Genomic DNA, 19,333 nt, shown 5'->3' on the forward strand with positions numbered 1-19,333 from the left:
TTCTTCTGGCTTTCCTTATACGGGAGATGCTTTAGGCCCTTTATCATCTTTGTGGATCTCTTCTGGGAGATTGTTGTCTATTTCTGACCAATAACACTGAACAAATCAAATTGTCTAATCAGTGTAACTGAATACATGTAAATTCTGAATAAATCCCATTACAGGATGGATCAGGGTGTCATAAACAGGAATTAACATCCTGAGGATTCTGACTTCTGTGCTAACATTAGTAACTCTTAATTCAGACTGCTTGCGGAAAGACATCTATAAAACTCAGTAAAGTCTAACTTTGAATTAGTTTTGGAAACCATTATTGCCTTTTAAAAGAATTAATAAAAACTAAATATACATTTTACACAAAATCAAGCAAATAGAGAATCTTCCTGAAGAATTGCAAACGAGTGAGTCATCATGAAATTATTCTTAAACAGAATTATCATCACATAGGTTTAGTCTTTCTTTAGAAAATAAAAACAAATTAAAGAAACTCATAAAAGTAAATGATTTCCTCTGAAGTTTTTTCCCCTCACTCATACTTCTTCATATGTATAAAATTTCAGGAGATATACTACTTAAAAAGTACTTGGCAGTGGGAAGTAAAGCCTTTATAATGTTTACGTAGTATTATATTAAAATTCCTGTTTATTCTATGTAAATCATAGTATACAGCATACACATTGGAGAATACCTAACAGTAATTACATTTAGTCTTAGGAAAAGTTCTGGGAAAATGTGAGATGCATCTCTGCTCTTTTAGTGTCCTTGATAAAGCATTCTTTTCTAACAGAACCATATGCCATATAACAACATCTTTCCCTACGTAATGCATCATTGCTCCAAAACACTTTGTTTTACTGCTGAGGAAAATGTTGTTTCTTAACCTGAATGAGTTTATAGACAACTTTGAATATAGTAATCACATTTGAAAATTCATTTTATTTTCCATCAGTTCCTGTGTATAGAATACAAAAAGCCAGTAATGAGTCAATATATGAATATACCAAGAGATTAAACAAACAAACAAACAAACAAACAAAAAACAACAAAAAAAAAACACCTTCAAGTCTTAGAATTAAGAAAGTAATTACAGAAGATATGTTAGATCTTGTTACATTCTGGAAAAGTAAGAAACTTTAAATAGCAGGCCTTCCTACTGCTGTGTTCACACATATGCAAAGATAACGGTGAATAACCTTTTTTGTGGTTTTACTGTGCTAGTAATTTACATCTCAATTTTGTAATTTGGTTTCTAAGTGTGTAAGTGATAGAGAGGAGGTATGAAAATGAATATTTATAGAATTCTATGAGGAAATAATGTCTTACTGACCAAAGAATCTCCCTTTAAAGATTATAAGCCAGTTACATATAGCTTTTACAGTGATTATGTGAAATGTAGTGAAATCTTGAGATATCACTTGAGAGGTTAATTAAGTTCTATTACTTTAAATACATAAATAGTGGCATTAAAATTAAATGCAAGAATATCAATGAAGACTATTTTGATGAAGTATTACCCTACTGGGGCCAAAGTTATTCCATTTCACGTTTGTTTGGACCATTTTTTTGAAACCAAATCCAAAGTGGTATGAATAGTTTACAGATGAAGTCTTCTAGGGTAGTTTTTGTTTACTTGTTTTTGCTTTGTTTGTTTTTATGTTTTGTTGGGTTTGTTGTTGTTGTTGTTGAAAAAAAGCAATATTTTATAGTTGATCGTTAGGAGAGCTGTACCTGGCGTAATCTGAGAAGTCTACTGTCTTTTTGCAACTCCATAAAATTGCTTTTATTGAATAGTTTTCAGTATTTGACAGCTTTATGATAAAATCATCAACTCATCATCACTTTCATAACAGAATATATGGAAACTTCATAGTGAATTACAGCTGTGCTGTTGTACTTGACATAAAATAGCTGTCTCTGTTGTACTGCCATCCATGTGGTTTTCATTTGGGGCTATTGAATATAAATAGTTTATCACTTGAATAAAAACAAATTCCGACAATATGGAGTTTGCTATCCAGTACTGAAATATGTAGTTAGGAAGATTGTGTAAGAAAATTGTGAAAGAGGACTGTATTTCTCTACTATTTGTTTGTTCAGATATCTTGGTTTAGTTTTTTGTTGTTGTTTTTTTTTTTTTTTTTTTTTTTTGAGCTGACTTACTGAATGAACCCTAGAATTTGCTGGTTTTCATGTATTTCAAGAACTTATCAAAGAGCAGGAGTAATAGTTGTCCAGAGTAATTAAGATACACACTTTATTAATCATCCTAATCTACTTATTTAAACTGAAACTATTTGTTATTCCTGTGAGACTTCTGTGCCTTCATGGAAATGAAGGAAGGGAGAAACTACTTGTTAAGGAAACACCAAAAGCAAGATGAAACTTTAGAAGTGATACCATGTGAATGGGAAGAGTAACTGCATTTGACATTACTTTCTTGGCACAGATTTGCTGCTGTAAAGTTTGTAACAAAACTGTGGGATTTTTTGAAAAGGAGGAAGAAATTATTTTGGAGCACTGGGGATAGATACTGTTTAAGACTGGGAAATAACATGTCGTAGAAATTTCTGAGTGATTAGGGAATTAGAGTTATAGGCCATACATGCCAGAAGCATATGTCTTATATGAACAGAAGGCAAGAGCTAAATTTCCTACTCATCATTCTTGAAAGAGAGATGAGGCTACACGAAGATGACCTCCCTTCACTTATGTTTATAGTCTTGAGTAAAAGTGGTGTAGCTGCTTTCATAGCCCCAAGAGTTGGTAGGCATGTTAGGTAAGATCAGTGCTGCTGGCTGTGCTAGTGTTGTCAGCACTTACCTTGTCATGCCTGTGAAGAGACTAAGATAATTACTAAATTTTGTGTTACATGAAAATTCAGGTAGAACATAACTGATTAATTCTAGATGGGTATTTTAAATAGAAATGAATGGTCTTCTAAGTTTCATTTTCCTATAAATCAGTTATTGTTGGAAAATCTGAGCCTGGATTGCCTTGTTGGCCTTTATTTTATTTAAATTTTTAATTTAATTTTAATTTTAAATTTAATTTAAATTAATTTAATTTAAATTTAATCAATTTTAAATTAATGCCTTAATTTTGACCAGATTATAAGCATTAGTAAAATGTTTATCGTCTGTCCTCCCCAGAAGTTAGGAGAGCAGAACAGTAGATCAAATTTCTCATAAGGAAAATGCGACCACAAAATGATTTCTCTGTTAAATGAGCTTGTGAGCAGTACCAGCTTATGAAGAGAGTCTTTCAGAAAGAGTGAAGTGGAAATAATAAAAGACAACTATAATAAAAACATGATGATGATAATAACGATGATGATGATAATAACAGCATCAACAAAATAAAAAATCCCCCTGCGCCTCTGAATAAAGAAAGCATAGTTTGGTAGGAGAATACTTCATACTAACATACTAATGGTTATGCATTATAACGATGTGTCCATGATGTTAGGTTGGTGAAAGATTTGGAATATACTATCATCTGGCAGAAAAAGGTTCTCACTTAGTGAAGAATCAGCTGAGGCATGGTGGGAGAGCTAGTGCCAGACCCTGTTTTGTGTCTTTTTTTTTTTAACCTCTGTTGGTTATTGTTTAGGGATTGATTGAATCAGTAGATGTTGCCAGCCGGAATAGACACACACACACACACACAAAATTTACAGCACCAAGAAAATTAAAGCCTTTTTAATATTCTACAATTTACTCTCCTGTTGCTTGTAAAAGGCTTGGAGACTGGCATGACAGCTGATTTTAGTAAAAGGCTAAAGCATATAAACCTTTAGTTTCTCTGAACTTCAGCCTGCTCTGTCACCAATTAGAGGGAAGTTGCTGCCCAGGCTTGTGAGAAAGCACAAAATTACAGAAAGTCTTTTTTTCAGGCTGTCAGAAGATAATTCCTTACCTCAAGTACTAAGATAAGCTCTTTTAATAGTGTTGCTTGGGCTATTTTTTCCTTCTCACATTCTCAGGAGAAGTCATATTTTAACAGGCTGGTTTTATGGTTTTATCTACCTTTGTTCTTGATGTCTTTTTAAAAATCTTTAATATTCCTAGAACTCTGAATGCATATGCCAATTTGAAGGAGTTTTCTTGTTTGGGTTAAGGAGTCCAGTGTCTCAGGGGCTTCAAAAAGAAGCAAATTTACTTGAAAATGTTGCAAGCAAAATATAAAGGGAAGGGAAAGAACTGCCACAGAGCATGAGGCTTCAGGTCCTGGTAATTTACTGACACCAAAATTGATATTATCACATCCTAAAGAATATTTAAGAATTCAATAGTAGCCAAATCTGAAGAATTTAGAAGGTACTTCTCCATATATTAAGTATTTCATTGACATCTTGAGCAATTATAGAAATGTTAACATAATTTTTTGAAACGTAACAGAACTCAGTTGGGAATCAGTGGTTCTTTAGAAAGGCAAGCACCGAGTTATTTTAGAGTTTTCAACATACTTAACTGTATCTAATGTGACATTTTCTATTTGCAGCGTTACAGAAAAAAAAAGTCTGGTTTTAATTGCATTTGCTTTCAGAACTGAATTTGGTTTCATTTTACAAATGTTAATTATCATTTGCATTAAGTGCTTGAAAATCTGAAAATAATAAATGCTTGGAGCATTTATTAATACATTTATTATTAAATGAAGGAGCTTGACTAAAAGCATATAACTTTTCAGTATTAGAAGAATGTTGTAAAGATTCGTGTACTGGCCAGATCGTCAGAAAATAAGGTTTTCCTCTTTGAATGACATTAGAAAGATTCAATGAATGTTATGTGTTAAAAGGAGAACCGTTAATAATTTACCTTTAAAAATAACATGGGCAGTTGTACCATACATCAGGTCTTCTCCATTGCAACTAAATATTTCAAATGATCAAATACTAAAGAAGAAAGGGAAACAACTGTCTACAATTTTTAACTATGTAAGCATTTATACGTTTTAAGAATTATTTTTTCAAAGTTAATTTCCCTATCAATTAGGTGATGTAGCTGTGCTCATGCAGAGTTTACTTCATTAATCAATGAAGTTACTGTCTAACTTAAAATCTGTAAGTTTTTGGTTGCTCAAGATAATGGAAAATTATTTTCTTTCATTTTAGACCTGTTAAATGCAAAGAATTCAAACATTTCTAATATGTCTAAAAAGTATGACATGCCTTGTTTTCGAGGCATTTTCCTTTAAGAGATCCAGAAAGCTCAGTGTTTAAAAAAAGCATCACATTTACAAAAAAGTCCTCTTCCTTCTCTTTGCTCTCTTCATGTAGAATTTTAGTATTTTGCTTACATTGAACTTTTAAATCAGTTTATATAAGTTTTTTTAAAAAAAAAACTTTTTAAAAAAATATTGAATTGCTGGGATTGTAGTCATCTTTTTATTCTTTTTATTTCTGATTGCAATTGTTTACTTAAGCTTCCTTTTTTTTTCAGAATTTTTCTTTTGTAATGTTCACACTGCAATGTTGGCATCCTTTGCTTGATAGCAGTACAAACGTGACAATATCTTTTCTCTGAATAGATGTCAGTAACATCACAGAAGTCTTCAATTTCATGGCATTTCATTCTTTACATAGAAGAGGTGGGATTTATTTATTTATTTTTTTATCTCCCAACCTTTGTCTCTGGTATGTGTTCAAAAGACAAGCTTTTTTGACTTGTTTGGTAAACCTGTTTTAGTTGTTTTGGACAGTTTCAAGGTAGTACTGTGACAGGAATCATAGCTTATGTGGAAGATTGTCAGTTCGACGAGAAGTAAATGTAAACAATGTACCTCTCTGTTTTATTTTTATCTGTGATGATAGAAACAAAAGAGCCATACTAGCTCTTTTGAAACAAATTAGTCAAAATGAAACTAATTGGAAATAAATAACAGCAGAAAAAAAAGAGTACCCATTATGTGGTCAAATTACTTCACCACTGATATTTTATCCAGAATGTGATGGGCAACATTCAATGTCCACAGTTATTTTTAAAAGTGTGGTAGAGCAGTATATACTCACTTATGCCAGACCATAATTTTCTGTAGTAATTACAGAGAAAACAGGAAACAAACAACCTCCTTTTCAGAGATTATAACTAATCCGTGGTATCAGACAAATGCAGATTTTGGTGTACAATGTGTTCTATCTCCTTTTCTAAGAGGGATGCAATACACAAAGAATGTATATTTGAACTGTAGTTGTTTTCAGACAGTCCTGTTAAATACGAATACGTTTGGCCTACAGATTTAACTTTAGCTATCCTCAGTCTAAATTTAACATGGTTTTAGTTTTGCTTGAGTAGGGAATAAAACAAGAACTGAGTGTTTTGCACAGCCCTGAAGCTCCTTTGAAAGTCCAACCTGAGTAAATACTAGTTTAGCCTATATGAGAGAGGTTCTAGGACTTTGTTGTGTGGTTGCACCAGCCTGGTGGTTTCATTTTGTTATGTACTACAGCAGATATGATGGTGACTGATATGTCTATGCAGATAATTCCAAGAATTTCCTTTTATTACTATTTTCAGGACCATAGGCATACTAAAATTGTAGTTCAAAGCTTTTTTGGTCTGTATTTAGTGGATCACAATCTCTGTAAGACTGTGTCAGTTTTCACACTGCCAGAAAAGGAGGGAAGGGGAAATTGAGCATAAAAATTCTGCTTATATGTCATTTTTCTTGTCAGCAGGGCTGTTGCATACAAGGTGATACAGTGAAGGGTGGGAGAGCTGTCTTGTGGATCCCTTGCTGTGTAATGGAAAGGGAGAGTAGACACTGAGCTGTCTGATGTATGGTGAGGAAGCAGTGGCATCTGAGTAGGACTTGAAACCTGAAACAGAGTATTTAGAAAAGGTTTCATTATATTTTAATTAGACAGGAACCTGCGCACGATAGATGAAACACCAGTGCCATGGAATTTTTTCCTGGCAGTGTCAAACTGCATTTATGTCTGATTTATCTTTTTTATGTGTTGAAATGAGAGCTGTGTTTGAAATGAAGGGTTGTGTTTTTATAGAATATCAATTACATTTTCAGTATTGTTATTCTCTCTGATTTATTGTGTATTGATACTTGGCTTTCTTCACTGCAGCACTGCATTAGGGTGGCAACAATTTAATCTGTTAATCTGTTAATGGGGTAATTTTGGGGGGATAATGGGATAATTTTTCTCTGCTCTATTTTATGTGAATCTTTTCATGCAGGAAATTGAGCTCTGGAGTAAATATTCAGTGTTTTCAGTTCAAAATTGGCTGTGTTTCAGTCATATCACGATACTGACTTTAAGTGTGTTCATTTGTGTGTCATTGATTAAGCTTAGGGCATTTAGTGTCTCATAAATGCTAGGATCCATCTAACAAAGAGAATATGAACAAAGAAGCAGAGAGGTCTTCTATTTCAGGTCATTGGACATTTCATGTGTTGGGAAGCTCTATATGGATTAACCAGCATCAGACTGATATCATCTTCTAGAATATTTATTATAGAATAGAGTAGGTGTAAATGTGAGATGGAAGACAGAAAGGAGTTTAAGGGATGGGGAAATGTTAATCTCAGGTAGAAGCAAAAATCTTGAAGAGTTAACTCATGTTTGCAACTTCTTAATGCAATATTCATGCACTCGGGAAAATTATTTTGAAAGCAGTACTATATTTCTCTTTATAGTACATGTTCTGACGTGTAAATGTTATTTAATTTTGAGTCTTAATTTTGTCTGTAGTGGAATTTCTAGCCAGCTGTCACTGAAAGGATAACACGGAAGAAGCTGTATATTTCTCACTACGTTAAGAAAATTCTAATAAAAAAATAATATATATGTAATTTCCATTGCTATTATTAAACAAAAAATGTGTTAATTTAACTCACTTCAGATCTCTGTGCAAAATGTCCCTAATTTATACTTAAAATAGACCATAAGTGTATTTCAAAATATGTTTACTAATATACTTTGAAATCACTTCTTGGTAATTTGAAAGTCTGGTGTGCTTTCAAAGGCAAAAGTTAAAATCAAAGCTATAATGTCCTGTTTTGGGTTGTTTTTTTTTTCTCGCATGTTTCCCAATTTACTTGCTTGTTGGTTCATCCCCTGAGCTAAGCTCGGTATTGCTGCCAGCGCTCTGTTTTCTGTAGCTGTACAGCAGGTGAGCAAGTGGAACTCGGGAATGGTCTCCCAGGTGACTTCTGCTGAGAGGTGCATACAGTTGAATGATTTTGAAGGCATGGTCACAAGAGGTGCAGTGAGAGTCGTCTGTGCTCATAATTCCCAGTCTTAGAATACAGTTGTAGCTTAGCAGGTGGTCTCAGATAAAAAGCAACACATGCAATGACTGGGAGCCACTGTGCTTCTTATTATTGCACAGTGTGACTGACAGTTTAGTCTTGCTGATGCAGCTTCATTAGTATTACAGAGGCACAGAATTGAACCTGGAGAGCAGTAAACAAAAGCTTAGCTTTTGAATGATATTATTCTGACAGCTTGAATAATATTTAATGTCCAATAACAGAGGGAAACACGTGCAGTTCATCCATTATAAAATGAATAGAAGCCAACTGTAGTCTTCAAATTTTGAATTTTATGTTACAGTTTTGGTGAAGAGTGGAGGTTATTTTGCCTGTTAAAGGAAATTATATATATGTATGTTTATATATATGTATATACCAAAATACGTGTGTGTGTGTGTGTGTGTGTATAAACTGTATGAAAAGCTTTGCTTCAGTTAACTTTGAGCATGATATTCATGTGTTCTTAGAATTCTTAAGTACATTTTTAATTTTCCTGGGTATTTTGATACTTAAGATCTCTCAGTCTTACCCATACAGTTCAAGTTGGATCTGTTAAATCAAAAGCAGAGCAAATGGGAATGCAGATTAACTAATGCAGGTATATTTGAAAAGCACGTATTAGTCTAAACTAAGCAAAGGTGGTAGGCTGCTGACATTTAAAACAAACAAACAAACAAAAAAGAGAGGGAAAAAAAGCTAAATATGAATGTACGGTGGCATCACAAAGCTATATAATACCAAGAATTCTTAAATTCATTGCCTATATGGTTCATTAGGTAAGTACTGAATTTCACTCATTTCTAGACTTAAACTGCTATACAGACCATTATGTTTTTGCATGAATAAGCACAAAAGTATATGAAAGCTATAGTATATGAAAGCCAATGCACTTTAATAATGCTAATAGCATCTCTGTTTATGTTCAGAGAAAGTAAAATATCATTTAATTAATTTAATGTCCCATTTCTAAATGCAGTCACAGACAAGTTCTATTTCTCCTGAATATTTTTTTAAATATTTTGTAGGTAGAGTGGTTATTACAAATGTTATAATGTATGAACAGATATTTGATTAATAATTATAAATTATTTTCTCGCCAGTATCTTTAATAATGAAATGCCAAGAAACAATGTCAACAGATACTTAAATAGATAAAAAGATGAATACTAAGATAAATAAAAAGATAAATATTAAAACACCGAATGACTTCTAATTAATAATTACATTCTTAAGTCAGATAGCAATGAGTTATTCAATTCTTTGAAAACTTTTGTATAAATTTAAAACTGTTGTGACTAGATTACTTATATATTTACTCATATAGTTAATCATATTTGTCATAATCCTGTAGCTTCTGTTTGTGGCACCTTTCATCATTCTAAATATTATTTTTAAATCTCATGTGAATCTTTATAACTGTATGAGGAAGCTTTAAGAAAGTAGCTAAAACATCAGACGTGCTCAAGAGGGAGTTCAGTCGTACAGTTGCTATTTTCTGCATAAAGCAAAAGAAATCAAATAAAACGTACATTCTGAAAGATAATGAAATCACTCCAGCATGGGAACCATCTGGTTTTCAGTTAGCACAACATTACTAAGAAGTTACGTTTTTCTATCAACCAAATATTTGAATCTGTGCAGAAAAATAGTAATTATCTCCCAGTGTTTTGTCCACACGCACCCTACTGCTGGTGTTGCAGTGGATTCTGCATCCTGCCTGAGCTGTGGGACGAAACTGGTCAGGGGACTCCAGTCCCCTGAGGCACTCCATTTCTTCATATATACCAGCTCTATTTAGGACTTGATGGCAATGAAGAGCCCATAATCATTCCTTAATCTACCTATCAATCACCCTAGTAAATAATTAAATATATGTGTGTGTATACATTTTTGTTGTTGTTTTTTCTTTAAGTTTCTCACAAAGCTACATTTAGATTTGTTACTATTTCATACTAAATCTTGATGAATCTTACTTCTCTTGAGATAGATTGTTTATTTCTCACACAAAATTCTGCAGATTGTGTAACATTTTAAAAATGGAAAGCAAATGGTCCTCCACTTCATGAACACCATGATCTGTTCCCTTTTTCATTTTGTGGGAAAAAAAAGTCATGAAAACCTGCATGTGAAAGGCGATAACTGTTGTATACATAAATAATTTCATCAGAACTTGACAATCCAGTGAACGTATTCTGAAGAATACATTTTCCAAATAATAAGCTCCTGCACGTCCTTCTCACTACTCATCCATAGAAGTTGATTACTTCTTGTTATAAAATACTCATTTCTTTAGACGAAGCTACCAGCTTCGTCTGGTTTCTAACTCCTACTCTGTATAGCAAGGTATAAAGCATGCTTCACAGTGCTGAAAAATTATTCAGTTGGTACTTAGTGAAAACCACTTGACAATTTTCAGTTCATTCTGTTTGATTTGACACTTCCAAAAGAGCAGGGTGACCTTCATTAGTTTGATCATATGGAAACAGCCTTGTTACCAGAAGTGATTTTTAGATAAAAGAAAAGTAGGCTTACCCTAGTTAAATGAAGCAAAGTTGAACTGTCGACCATAGCTGGAAATAATTGTACTCCAAAATTATCAAACAAGAAAATAAGATTATGAATATGTGTTAATATGCTTTTTTTTTCTTTTTTTTTTTTTTTTTAAAGTGCATAAATCTGTTTAACTGCATTTTGCTCATCTTTCTTAGCCTCAGGAAAACAAAAGTTAACATTTTTTCTCCCAGAACTTTCATGCCCTGGGAGGTCTTTCAGGTACATTCTCATTGTTCTTCATCACTCCAAAAAGAAGAATGAGTGCTTCTGCATGGTTTCCTTGTAAGACCTCTTTTTTCAATATGTGTTTAGAAACTAGAATATTGCACAGAAGCAGAGAGGATTAGCTCAATTTTTTGACATATTACTCAATCACTTGTTCATCATGCAATTTATTTTGTATACATACGTTTTGTTATGCCTGACTTTTTTTTGGAAGCCATAGGGTTTTTTGTTTTTGTTTTTGTTTTTTAAATCTGGCATTACACATTACCTTACCTAATCTTTCCACAAATACTTTAATAGATTTGTGGTGCATAAAAGCAACATCTGGAATCTTGATGGAATAAATGAGAGACTTCACATTAAGCTAGAAAGTCCAAGTTCCCAATCCATCATTAATCTTTGGTTTATTGGTTAAATCCTCTCATCACATAACTGACCAACTGAGAGATACATAAAATGTTTTACAGTGTTGTTTTGTTTTTTTTTCATATTTAGCTAAGTGTTGCAATATTTTTTCTTAATGCCAGCATTTAAGATGGAAAATTTTTATAAGTATCTGAAAAGAAGTTATAGGAAATACTGTCTTACAAGAAGAGTTAAGTACAGATGAAGTCTAAATTGCTATCTGAGTAGGCTGGCTCCAACTGTTCTCTACCCTATACTCCTCCCTACCCAGTTCCACTCCATAATGATAGCCTACAGGCAGCAAGTTGGTAGGTGTTACAACTGTTTCTGTGACTCCTCCAGTATTTCAGCATTTAAAAAAGAAATTATCCTGGACTCTGCATCTACCATCAAAATACTCTCGTTAGGCCAGTCACTCTAAGGGTCACAATTGTTCATAAGAACAGAGCCAACATTGTTTCGTGTGGGGATATTGTATGATAAACTTTATTAAAGTAGTATCTCCTTGAGGACGACAACTCAGATCGGGCATCTGATGTTCTGGAAGGCAGCAGAAGAGTAGGTAGAGTGCTTTCAAACAAGAAATAATTGACAAATGGAGATCTTTAAATGCTTCTCAATAAAAAGGAATGATAGTTTATTTACTTAAAATAAAAAGTTAAGAAAAACCTTAAATCATGTTTGAAAAATGGAAATCCCCATGGCTCAGTACTTGGGCAGTTTTGTTTAACATTTTTGTCAGTGATCTGGATCATCCAGTAATTTTGCAGGCAATACCAAGTTAGGCAGAATTGCTATTCTGCTTGAAAGTTCTGCAGGGGGATGTGGATAAAGTGGGTCATTAGGATGAATCCATTTACATGGCTGTAGCAATGGGCATTCAACAAGCTAAATGCCCATTGCTACAGCTGGATCATAACAATCCCTTGCAGTGATATAGTTTTGAGGCAGAGAGACTGGAATGCTCCCAAAAAGGATTTGGGAGCATTTGTTGACAGCCAAGTATGCTCAGGTAGTCAAGAAGGCCAATGACATCCTGGTCTGTATAAGAAATAGCATAGCCAGCAGGACTGGGGATAGAATTGTCTTCTGGTAAACAGCAGTAGTGAGACCACACCTCAAACCCTGTGTTCAGTTTTGGGCTGCTTATTACAAGGACATCAAATTGTTTAAGTGTGTTCAGGGAAGGGTGACAAAGGAAGTTCAAGCGACTAGAAAACAGGAGTTGCGACGAGTGGCTGAGGGAACTGGATTTTTTTAATCTGGAAGAGAGGAGAGTGAGGGCAGACCTCATTGTGCTCTACATTCGCCTGAAAAGAGATTGCGGAGAGGAAGGTTTTGATCTCTTTTTTCAGGTGACAAGTGATAGGATGCAAGGAAATGGCCTCAAGTTATGCCATGGGAGGTTTAACTTGGAAATTTTGAAGAATTTCTTTACAGGGATTGTGTTTAAGCACTGGAACTGGCTGCCCAGGGAAATAATGGAGTCCCCATTCTCATTTAAGAGAAATGAGACTAAGTTACATAGTTTAATGATAGTACTCGATAGTTGATGGTTGAACTTTGTCCTGAATGTCAGATTGATGATTGTGCTTTATCTTGAATATCTTTTGCAACCTAGATCATTCTACAATTCTAAGAACACAAACATAATTTTTAAGATTGGAAAAAGGCTGGTTTTTACATCTGCGAAAATTTCAAATAGTCTAAACTTTAAGTGAAAAAAAAAAGGGTAGATCTATTCAAACCATATGAAATAAGATGAAATTCAGTATCTGGAAATTCAAAGAAAAGTGTATTCTGGGGCTGCAACTCAAGTAGAAATAAATCCGACCTGGTGGATTATTTTAGATACAAAGAAGATGCTTAAAATGTGTATTTGTCTTTGAAAGCCACTTTGGAAAGGACATAAACCCTGGGAAGATGTATAAGTGATTTTTTGAATAGCATATCATTTAAAAATTGCTTGTACAGATGACTTTGAAGTAGTATACTTCCAGGATAAGCAATATCAGTTTGGGTGTGGGCAGTTCCTAGCATGTACTGCCCAAGCACCTACAGGTTGGGATTTTTTTTTTTTCTTTTAAATGTTTTTGACACTTTCTAATGTTATAGTTTCAAGTTTAGCTCCTTATACCATGTCTTGCTCTCTTCTGGTGCTGCTTCGTCCAGGCAGCGTCATGTAACATGTTGTGCTTGTGGTCACATAACTGTGTAGATAACAAAGGCCTTCAAGCAGTTCTGTAGCAACATTTTGTTGATGCTGCATGACTGCATCCACCACTTCCGCTTTTCTAACCTGCTATACTTACACTGACAACCAAAATTATTACAGTTGGTAAAGAATGCAAACTTCTTTCTTCCTCTCATTTTCATTCTGTTCAGCAGTTACATCCCATTCTGTAAGGCTACTCAGTCCCCTCAGAATGAAGATCTCAGATACTCCTTTTTCTTTCAGTTCATGGATTCTTTCCTATTCCTACAAAGGAGAGTGGGAAAAACAATAAAATTCAGGAAATATAAAAAAATATAGAACTATTCAAAAATCATTTTCCAGAATTGGCTGGATTTCAAGCTGAGTGTGTCTTCATCATGATCACTGTTGCAAGGTATAAGTAAATTGAAACACTCATAGATGCATGTGAAAAGATTTTCATTTTTCAGCTGAAGTGCGTCAGTAGTTTATTTTGGTAGTATGAATTATAACTGTCCATGACTCTACTACCCTATGATTGCATTCTGCAGGAGGTCAGATTGCATAACCATATTACTCCTGCCAACCTTTAAATTCATGAAGATACAATGAAAAAAAACCAATGTTTTTGAAAAGCACGCTCCTACAGATCAAAATGAGTGCAGTTTAGAATTATGTGTTTGCCAAGGAAAACAAAAGTTTTCTACTTGCAAATTCTTTTTAACTGTTCCCTTTATTGGAGTCCATTCTGGATTTAATTTACTTGTCTAACTGGTTTGGAAAGATTTCCTTTATTCATCTTTGCTTAGGCTCAATGTAATGTACTGTAATGTGAATGTTATTTATCCTGTGATTGACTTCTTCTCACGTTCCTTTTCTGTTGTTTCTTTTGCTGTTGTGTTAAAAACAACATAGTGAACTCTCAGGGAACAGATTTATATTTGTCTTATCAATACTAGGAACTTTTAATAGAGAAAGCGCAATTTATTTTTGTTTGTTGTTTCTCTGCTATATCTATTTTACTAAAAAAAAGTGTAACAAAATTTTGTAAAAAATACAAAATTGAATCTCAAGTCAGTAGCCTCCTTCCCCAAGATCTTTTTTTTTTCCTCTGTATCCTAAATCAGTGATAACCAGATTGTGAAATGGTTGCTTTAAATGCTTCCCCCCCCCCCCCCCTTTTTTTTTTCTTCTAATGGCTTACTAAGTTCAGCAAAATGTCTTTTGCCCACATTAGTGATGTAGTCACTGTTGAACAGCTAGTTATCAGTACTGTTAACTGATGAAAAAAATAATTGCCTTGAAATTACTTATTCATCTGTGGAACTTTAGTGTTGAACTGGGAGCAGCTAGAGTGAGCCATGCTGGGACACTTTTCTTGTAAGCAAGTGCAAAACTTGTGTGAATCAAGTAAAATGAGGACTTCAGCTGGAGCACTGTGTTGTTTAGGAAAAGTATGGTTTAGAAATAACCCGATGTGGAAAAGGTCCCCCAAGATTTAATTTGTATAACATATTATCTTGACAGTTTATTAGCAAGATATTTGTCAGACTTATATAAGCATACTGTGAGTACTACTGTGTGTTCTACTGAGTGTACTAATGTTGGCAGCTATAAAAATAGCTATACTATTCATTTATTAAATATAAAAGACTAATGGGAGTATTGAATTTTGTAGTCATTTTAAATAATGGCATATATTTCTGCTTGTTGCACATTTTTTTTTTTTTCATTTTGATACTCAATTTGTTAGTTGTGAAATATATTTTGTAATAATAAATTCAAATAATGGCAACATAGATTGATAAAAGAAACTTAAATTACTTCCTTAAGCCTGAAAAAATGCTGTTTTTTTCAGATTGTCCCTTTGCAGATTGTTTGGTAAAGAAATGCTATACTGAATAATTAAGAATCCTCTTGAGACAGTTTTGAATACTGACTCTTACAATTGCGGTATTGTGCTGTTTCCAAAATTAATTTAATAAATGAAGAGGAAGAAATGTGGATACGAAGATGTGCTATTGTTTTGCATTTCCTTTGACCTGATCATGATGCCACATGTGCTTACTCACAGACTTTTTCCCCAGGCTTGAGTAGGGGATACTGATCATTTCTCTTCCTGTTCCCTGAACATCAGCTGAGCCCCTGCAGAGATCTTTATCTCTTCTTCCAGAAGAAACGAACAGCACCAATAGGTGGAGGTCTGTTTTCCCTGCTGATGCATTTCTCATCCCTTTAGTCTTTAGCTTCCACCACTCTGGAATCAGCTGTGCAATATGAGATGCACTGTTGGATCTATGATGCTGTGTTGGTTTAATAATTTCATTTGCTTTCAAGTATTCTAGGAATCTCTGTGCCCTTCCCTAAAAGATCTATGAATTTTTAGTGTAGTGAATTAGTCTTAAAGAAAAGTAGTTTATGCTGACTCAACTCAGGAAATGTATGTAGTTTTTAAAAAGAAACTATTTCTTCTTTTCTTCTTGCAGAACAAAGTGTTTAAGTGTTTGTGCTTTTTTTTTTTTTTTTTTTTTGGTTATATTTTGTCTTGTTGGAAGACTAGGTCTCGTGCTTTACGTAGCAGATTTACTATGCTACTAGTGATTATTGTGTTCACCACAATCACATTTCCTTAAAATAGTGTTTTAGACAGCCCTTGCACTCTTCTAACATTTGCCTTAGTGCATTAGGAAAATGTAACCATTAATTATATCTTGCGACAAATCTTTTAAACAAAATTACTGGAGTCCCTAAAGGACTTGCTCTTCAAAATTATTAAGCCTTGAGTTTGTTTGGTAAGAATTAAAGATGATTGCAGTTCTTACTTCTCAAACGTGATTGTGTTTCTTAATGCTGTTCGAGTCATGAGCCAGGCATTTTTGTCTTCATGTGTCAAAACACAGAATATTCATCATGCAATCATTCAGTATGGCCTACAAGAGTTTATCTGCACTTCTTTTTAAACTGAACTTAGTTGCAGTTACAGCTGAAAAGTACAAGAGCTCTTCAATATGGTAACTTCTAGAAATATTTACTCCATTTTGAAAGAAAAAAGGAAAGGCTTTTAAGTTACTCAATTTTTGTTTTTTCTTTATGTCTCACCAGTTGAAAAAATACAGAGCCAGTGGGATGATGTGCATGGATACCTCCAAAGCCGAATACAACAGCTTCATGAGATGCTAAAGGATTCAACACAGTGGCTGGAAGCTAAACAAGAAGCTGAACAGGTTCTTGAACAAGCAAAAGCAAAGCTTGAGTCGTGGAAAGAAATTTCCTATACTGTGGAAGCTCTGAAAAAGCAGAACACTGAGCTTAAGGTCAGTATTAAGAAATAGGAATTTAAGATAAATAATCAAAATGTGGATAGATGATTGAAAATGCGTCTGCTTGCTTTAGATTGTTAAAGCAAATGTCCTCTAAATATTAAACACTGCACCTCTAAGATAAGTCCTTTATCCCTTCCCATTTTCAACAAAAATTTAGTAAGAAATTAATTTTCAAGTGTATGTCACATACTTCTTGAATGAAATTGGTCTAGTAAGTCATAGGAAATAGCTGATTGCAGGAAAAAAATCTCTTCACCAGCAGAAGTATTTTTCATCTGTTTTGTACACTAGCCTTATCTGAGGCCCTGGAACTGCAGACTAGAGACACTGTAATATTGGTATTTCTGTCTGCATTGACAGGGAATTTGTATAGGTTGCCTGGAAGTAGTTAAAGTTAGGAAAGAAAAGGAAAAACTACAACAAGCTATTTTAAAATCAAGTGTTTTTTGATTTGCAACGGGATAATCTCACTCAATTCAACCTTGGCAGGTTATTAATTACAAATAATCTGAAATAGCTAATTTTATGTCTTTGGCAAATATATTGCACATTTTGTTAAAATGTGAACCTGAGTTAACTTAATTAGCTGAACTATACCTCAAGCAATTCAGATGAACCCTAACTATTGCATCAGCTTTAAAGTTTCTTGTTAACTAAATAGTCATACTTTGGTGACATTTCTCATGAATAAATTTTGAGAACAGCTGTTTCAGATTAATAATATCTCATTTTCTGCTTGGGGAAAAACAAGATTGAAACCAATCAGTTGAATAGCCTTTTAACCTGGGTTCTGCCTTCATGTTAATGGAACATTACCTTTCAGTTATTCGGGAGAATACTTACACAAATGTTTTCTGATATGTTCTACTCTTCTGACCTGGTATTATTTTTATTATTTTAACTCCCAGCACTCAGGCATTTGGCTAAAGTTTGTGGGCTTCATCAGTCTTACTTGCCTTATTCTTTTAAGGCTGTTATACCACTGTGAAGTATAGTGGAGTGAAGTCCACATCACCTGGTTTTGCTGCTGTGTGTGTAACTCCATGGTTGGTATTCAGCTATCTCAATCATCAGTTAGTCATTACATTTCTGATAGTTAGAAGTGGATACAAAATCAGCTATTTTTTCTTGTTTCTTTGCCTGTAGGAAACATTAAAACTTTCATCATCATTTTGCTTTTGGACTGGGAAATGGTTTTCTTCTTTAAGATTATACCATAAAGGTCATTGCTTGTGATGATTGGATTATGGTGAAGAATGACAATTCCTCACTAATATATAGGAAATAATTAGAGATTATGTGTACTACTGTCATTCAGCACAGAGAACTTCAGCAGAGATGGAGTTCAAGCCTCTGCCCAGTTTTTTGTTTAAGAAAAAAAAGAAAAGGAGAAAAAAAAAAAAAAAAAAAAAAAGCTTTGAAAAAGCCAATGTCCAACCTCAACAGAGACACAATTATTAAAAAAAAAATACAGCTGTTTTCTGCAAACTGTGTTACGTCTTATGTGTCTTGAGTGTTTTATGTCTTAAACATGAATTACACAATTAAATGATTGAAAATGTTATTTTGGAGATTAATTTCTTGTGTACTTTTTCTTAACAAGCATGTATGAGATTGAGAAGAGGCTCATTTAAGTGTGTATGCCTTATGAAAAATCATAGAAATTTTTTTTTTAAAGCTTAGTGAAGCAAAGAAAAAAAGATGCTGTTTTTTCTTCTTCATCTCTTGGTAGAGAAAATATACTTGTATACTCATTCATAGAATGTATCTCTGCATGAACGGGGTTTTTGAAAGGGTATTCTGTGAATATTCTTTTTACTTCTTCTGTAAAAGAGAAGCAGCAGTTAGGATATCAGTACCTTATGCCATTTCCGTCCTTATGTGAATTCAATATTACACACTGTGTCCAGTTCCAGATATTAGACTATAATTATAATGTAGCTGTTAAAGGTGGTCAGGCTCATGACTAGTCTTTACTTAATTTGCTTTGCCCTCATGATGATATGAGCATCTACAGGCTCTACTATTCCAGGCGTATGTTCTTTGTTTGATTTTCTCCCACAAGTCTGAAAAGTATTCACCTCTGTCTTAGAGAATCTTCTTTTTCATTTTTAATCCTTTTTTTCTTTTCACAAGTCCTCATAAATGAATTATCTTTGTCTGCCAGTAATTCCTATTGTGTCAGTTCCCTCATGAAAGCTTCTCAAAAGTGACAGCATCAGCTGTTGTGTTCGTGCTCAAGATAAGGGGTCATGAATTCTAAGCAAAACTGAAATCTTATTTGAATTTAACAGCTTTATATTTCTTCTGTCTGCCAGTATCAAAACTGAAGGACCCAGAAATATATCAAGTCCTCAGAATAAAA

The 19,333-nt window shown here is 33.8% G+C and overlaps 1 protein-coding gene across 19 annotated transcripts in view; it reads left to right on the forward strand.

The window, feature by feature from the left end:
• DMD (dystrophin) overlaps nucleotides 1–19,333 on the forward strand; it is a 1,043,969-nt gene that overhangs the window by 759,695 nt on the left and 264,941 nt on the right. For all 19 annotated transcript variants that reach the window (XM_048931232.1, XM_048931479.1, XM_048931663.1 and 16 more), the window contains one exon: nucleotides 16,748–16,959. In XM_048931232.1, coding sequence (XP_048787189.1) covers nucleotides 16,748–16,959 — 212 coding nt within the window. The remainder of the gene's footprint in view (nucleotides 1–16,747; nucleotides 16,960–19,333) is intronic.

Source organism: Lagopus muta, chromosome 1 (assembly GCF_023343835.1).
Source record: "Lagopus muta isolate bLagMut1 chromosome 1, bLagMut1 primary, whole genome shotgun sequence".
Taxonomy (NCBI): domain Eukaryota; kingdom Metazoa; phylum Chordata; class Aves; order Galliformes; family Phasianidae; genus Lagopus; species Lagopus muta.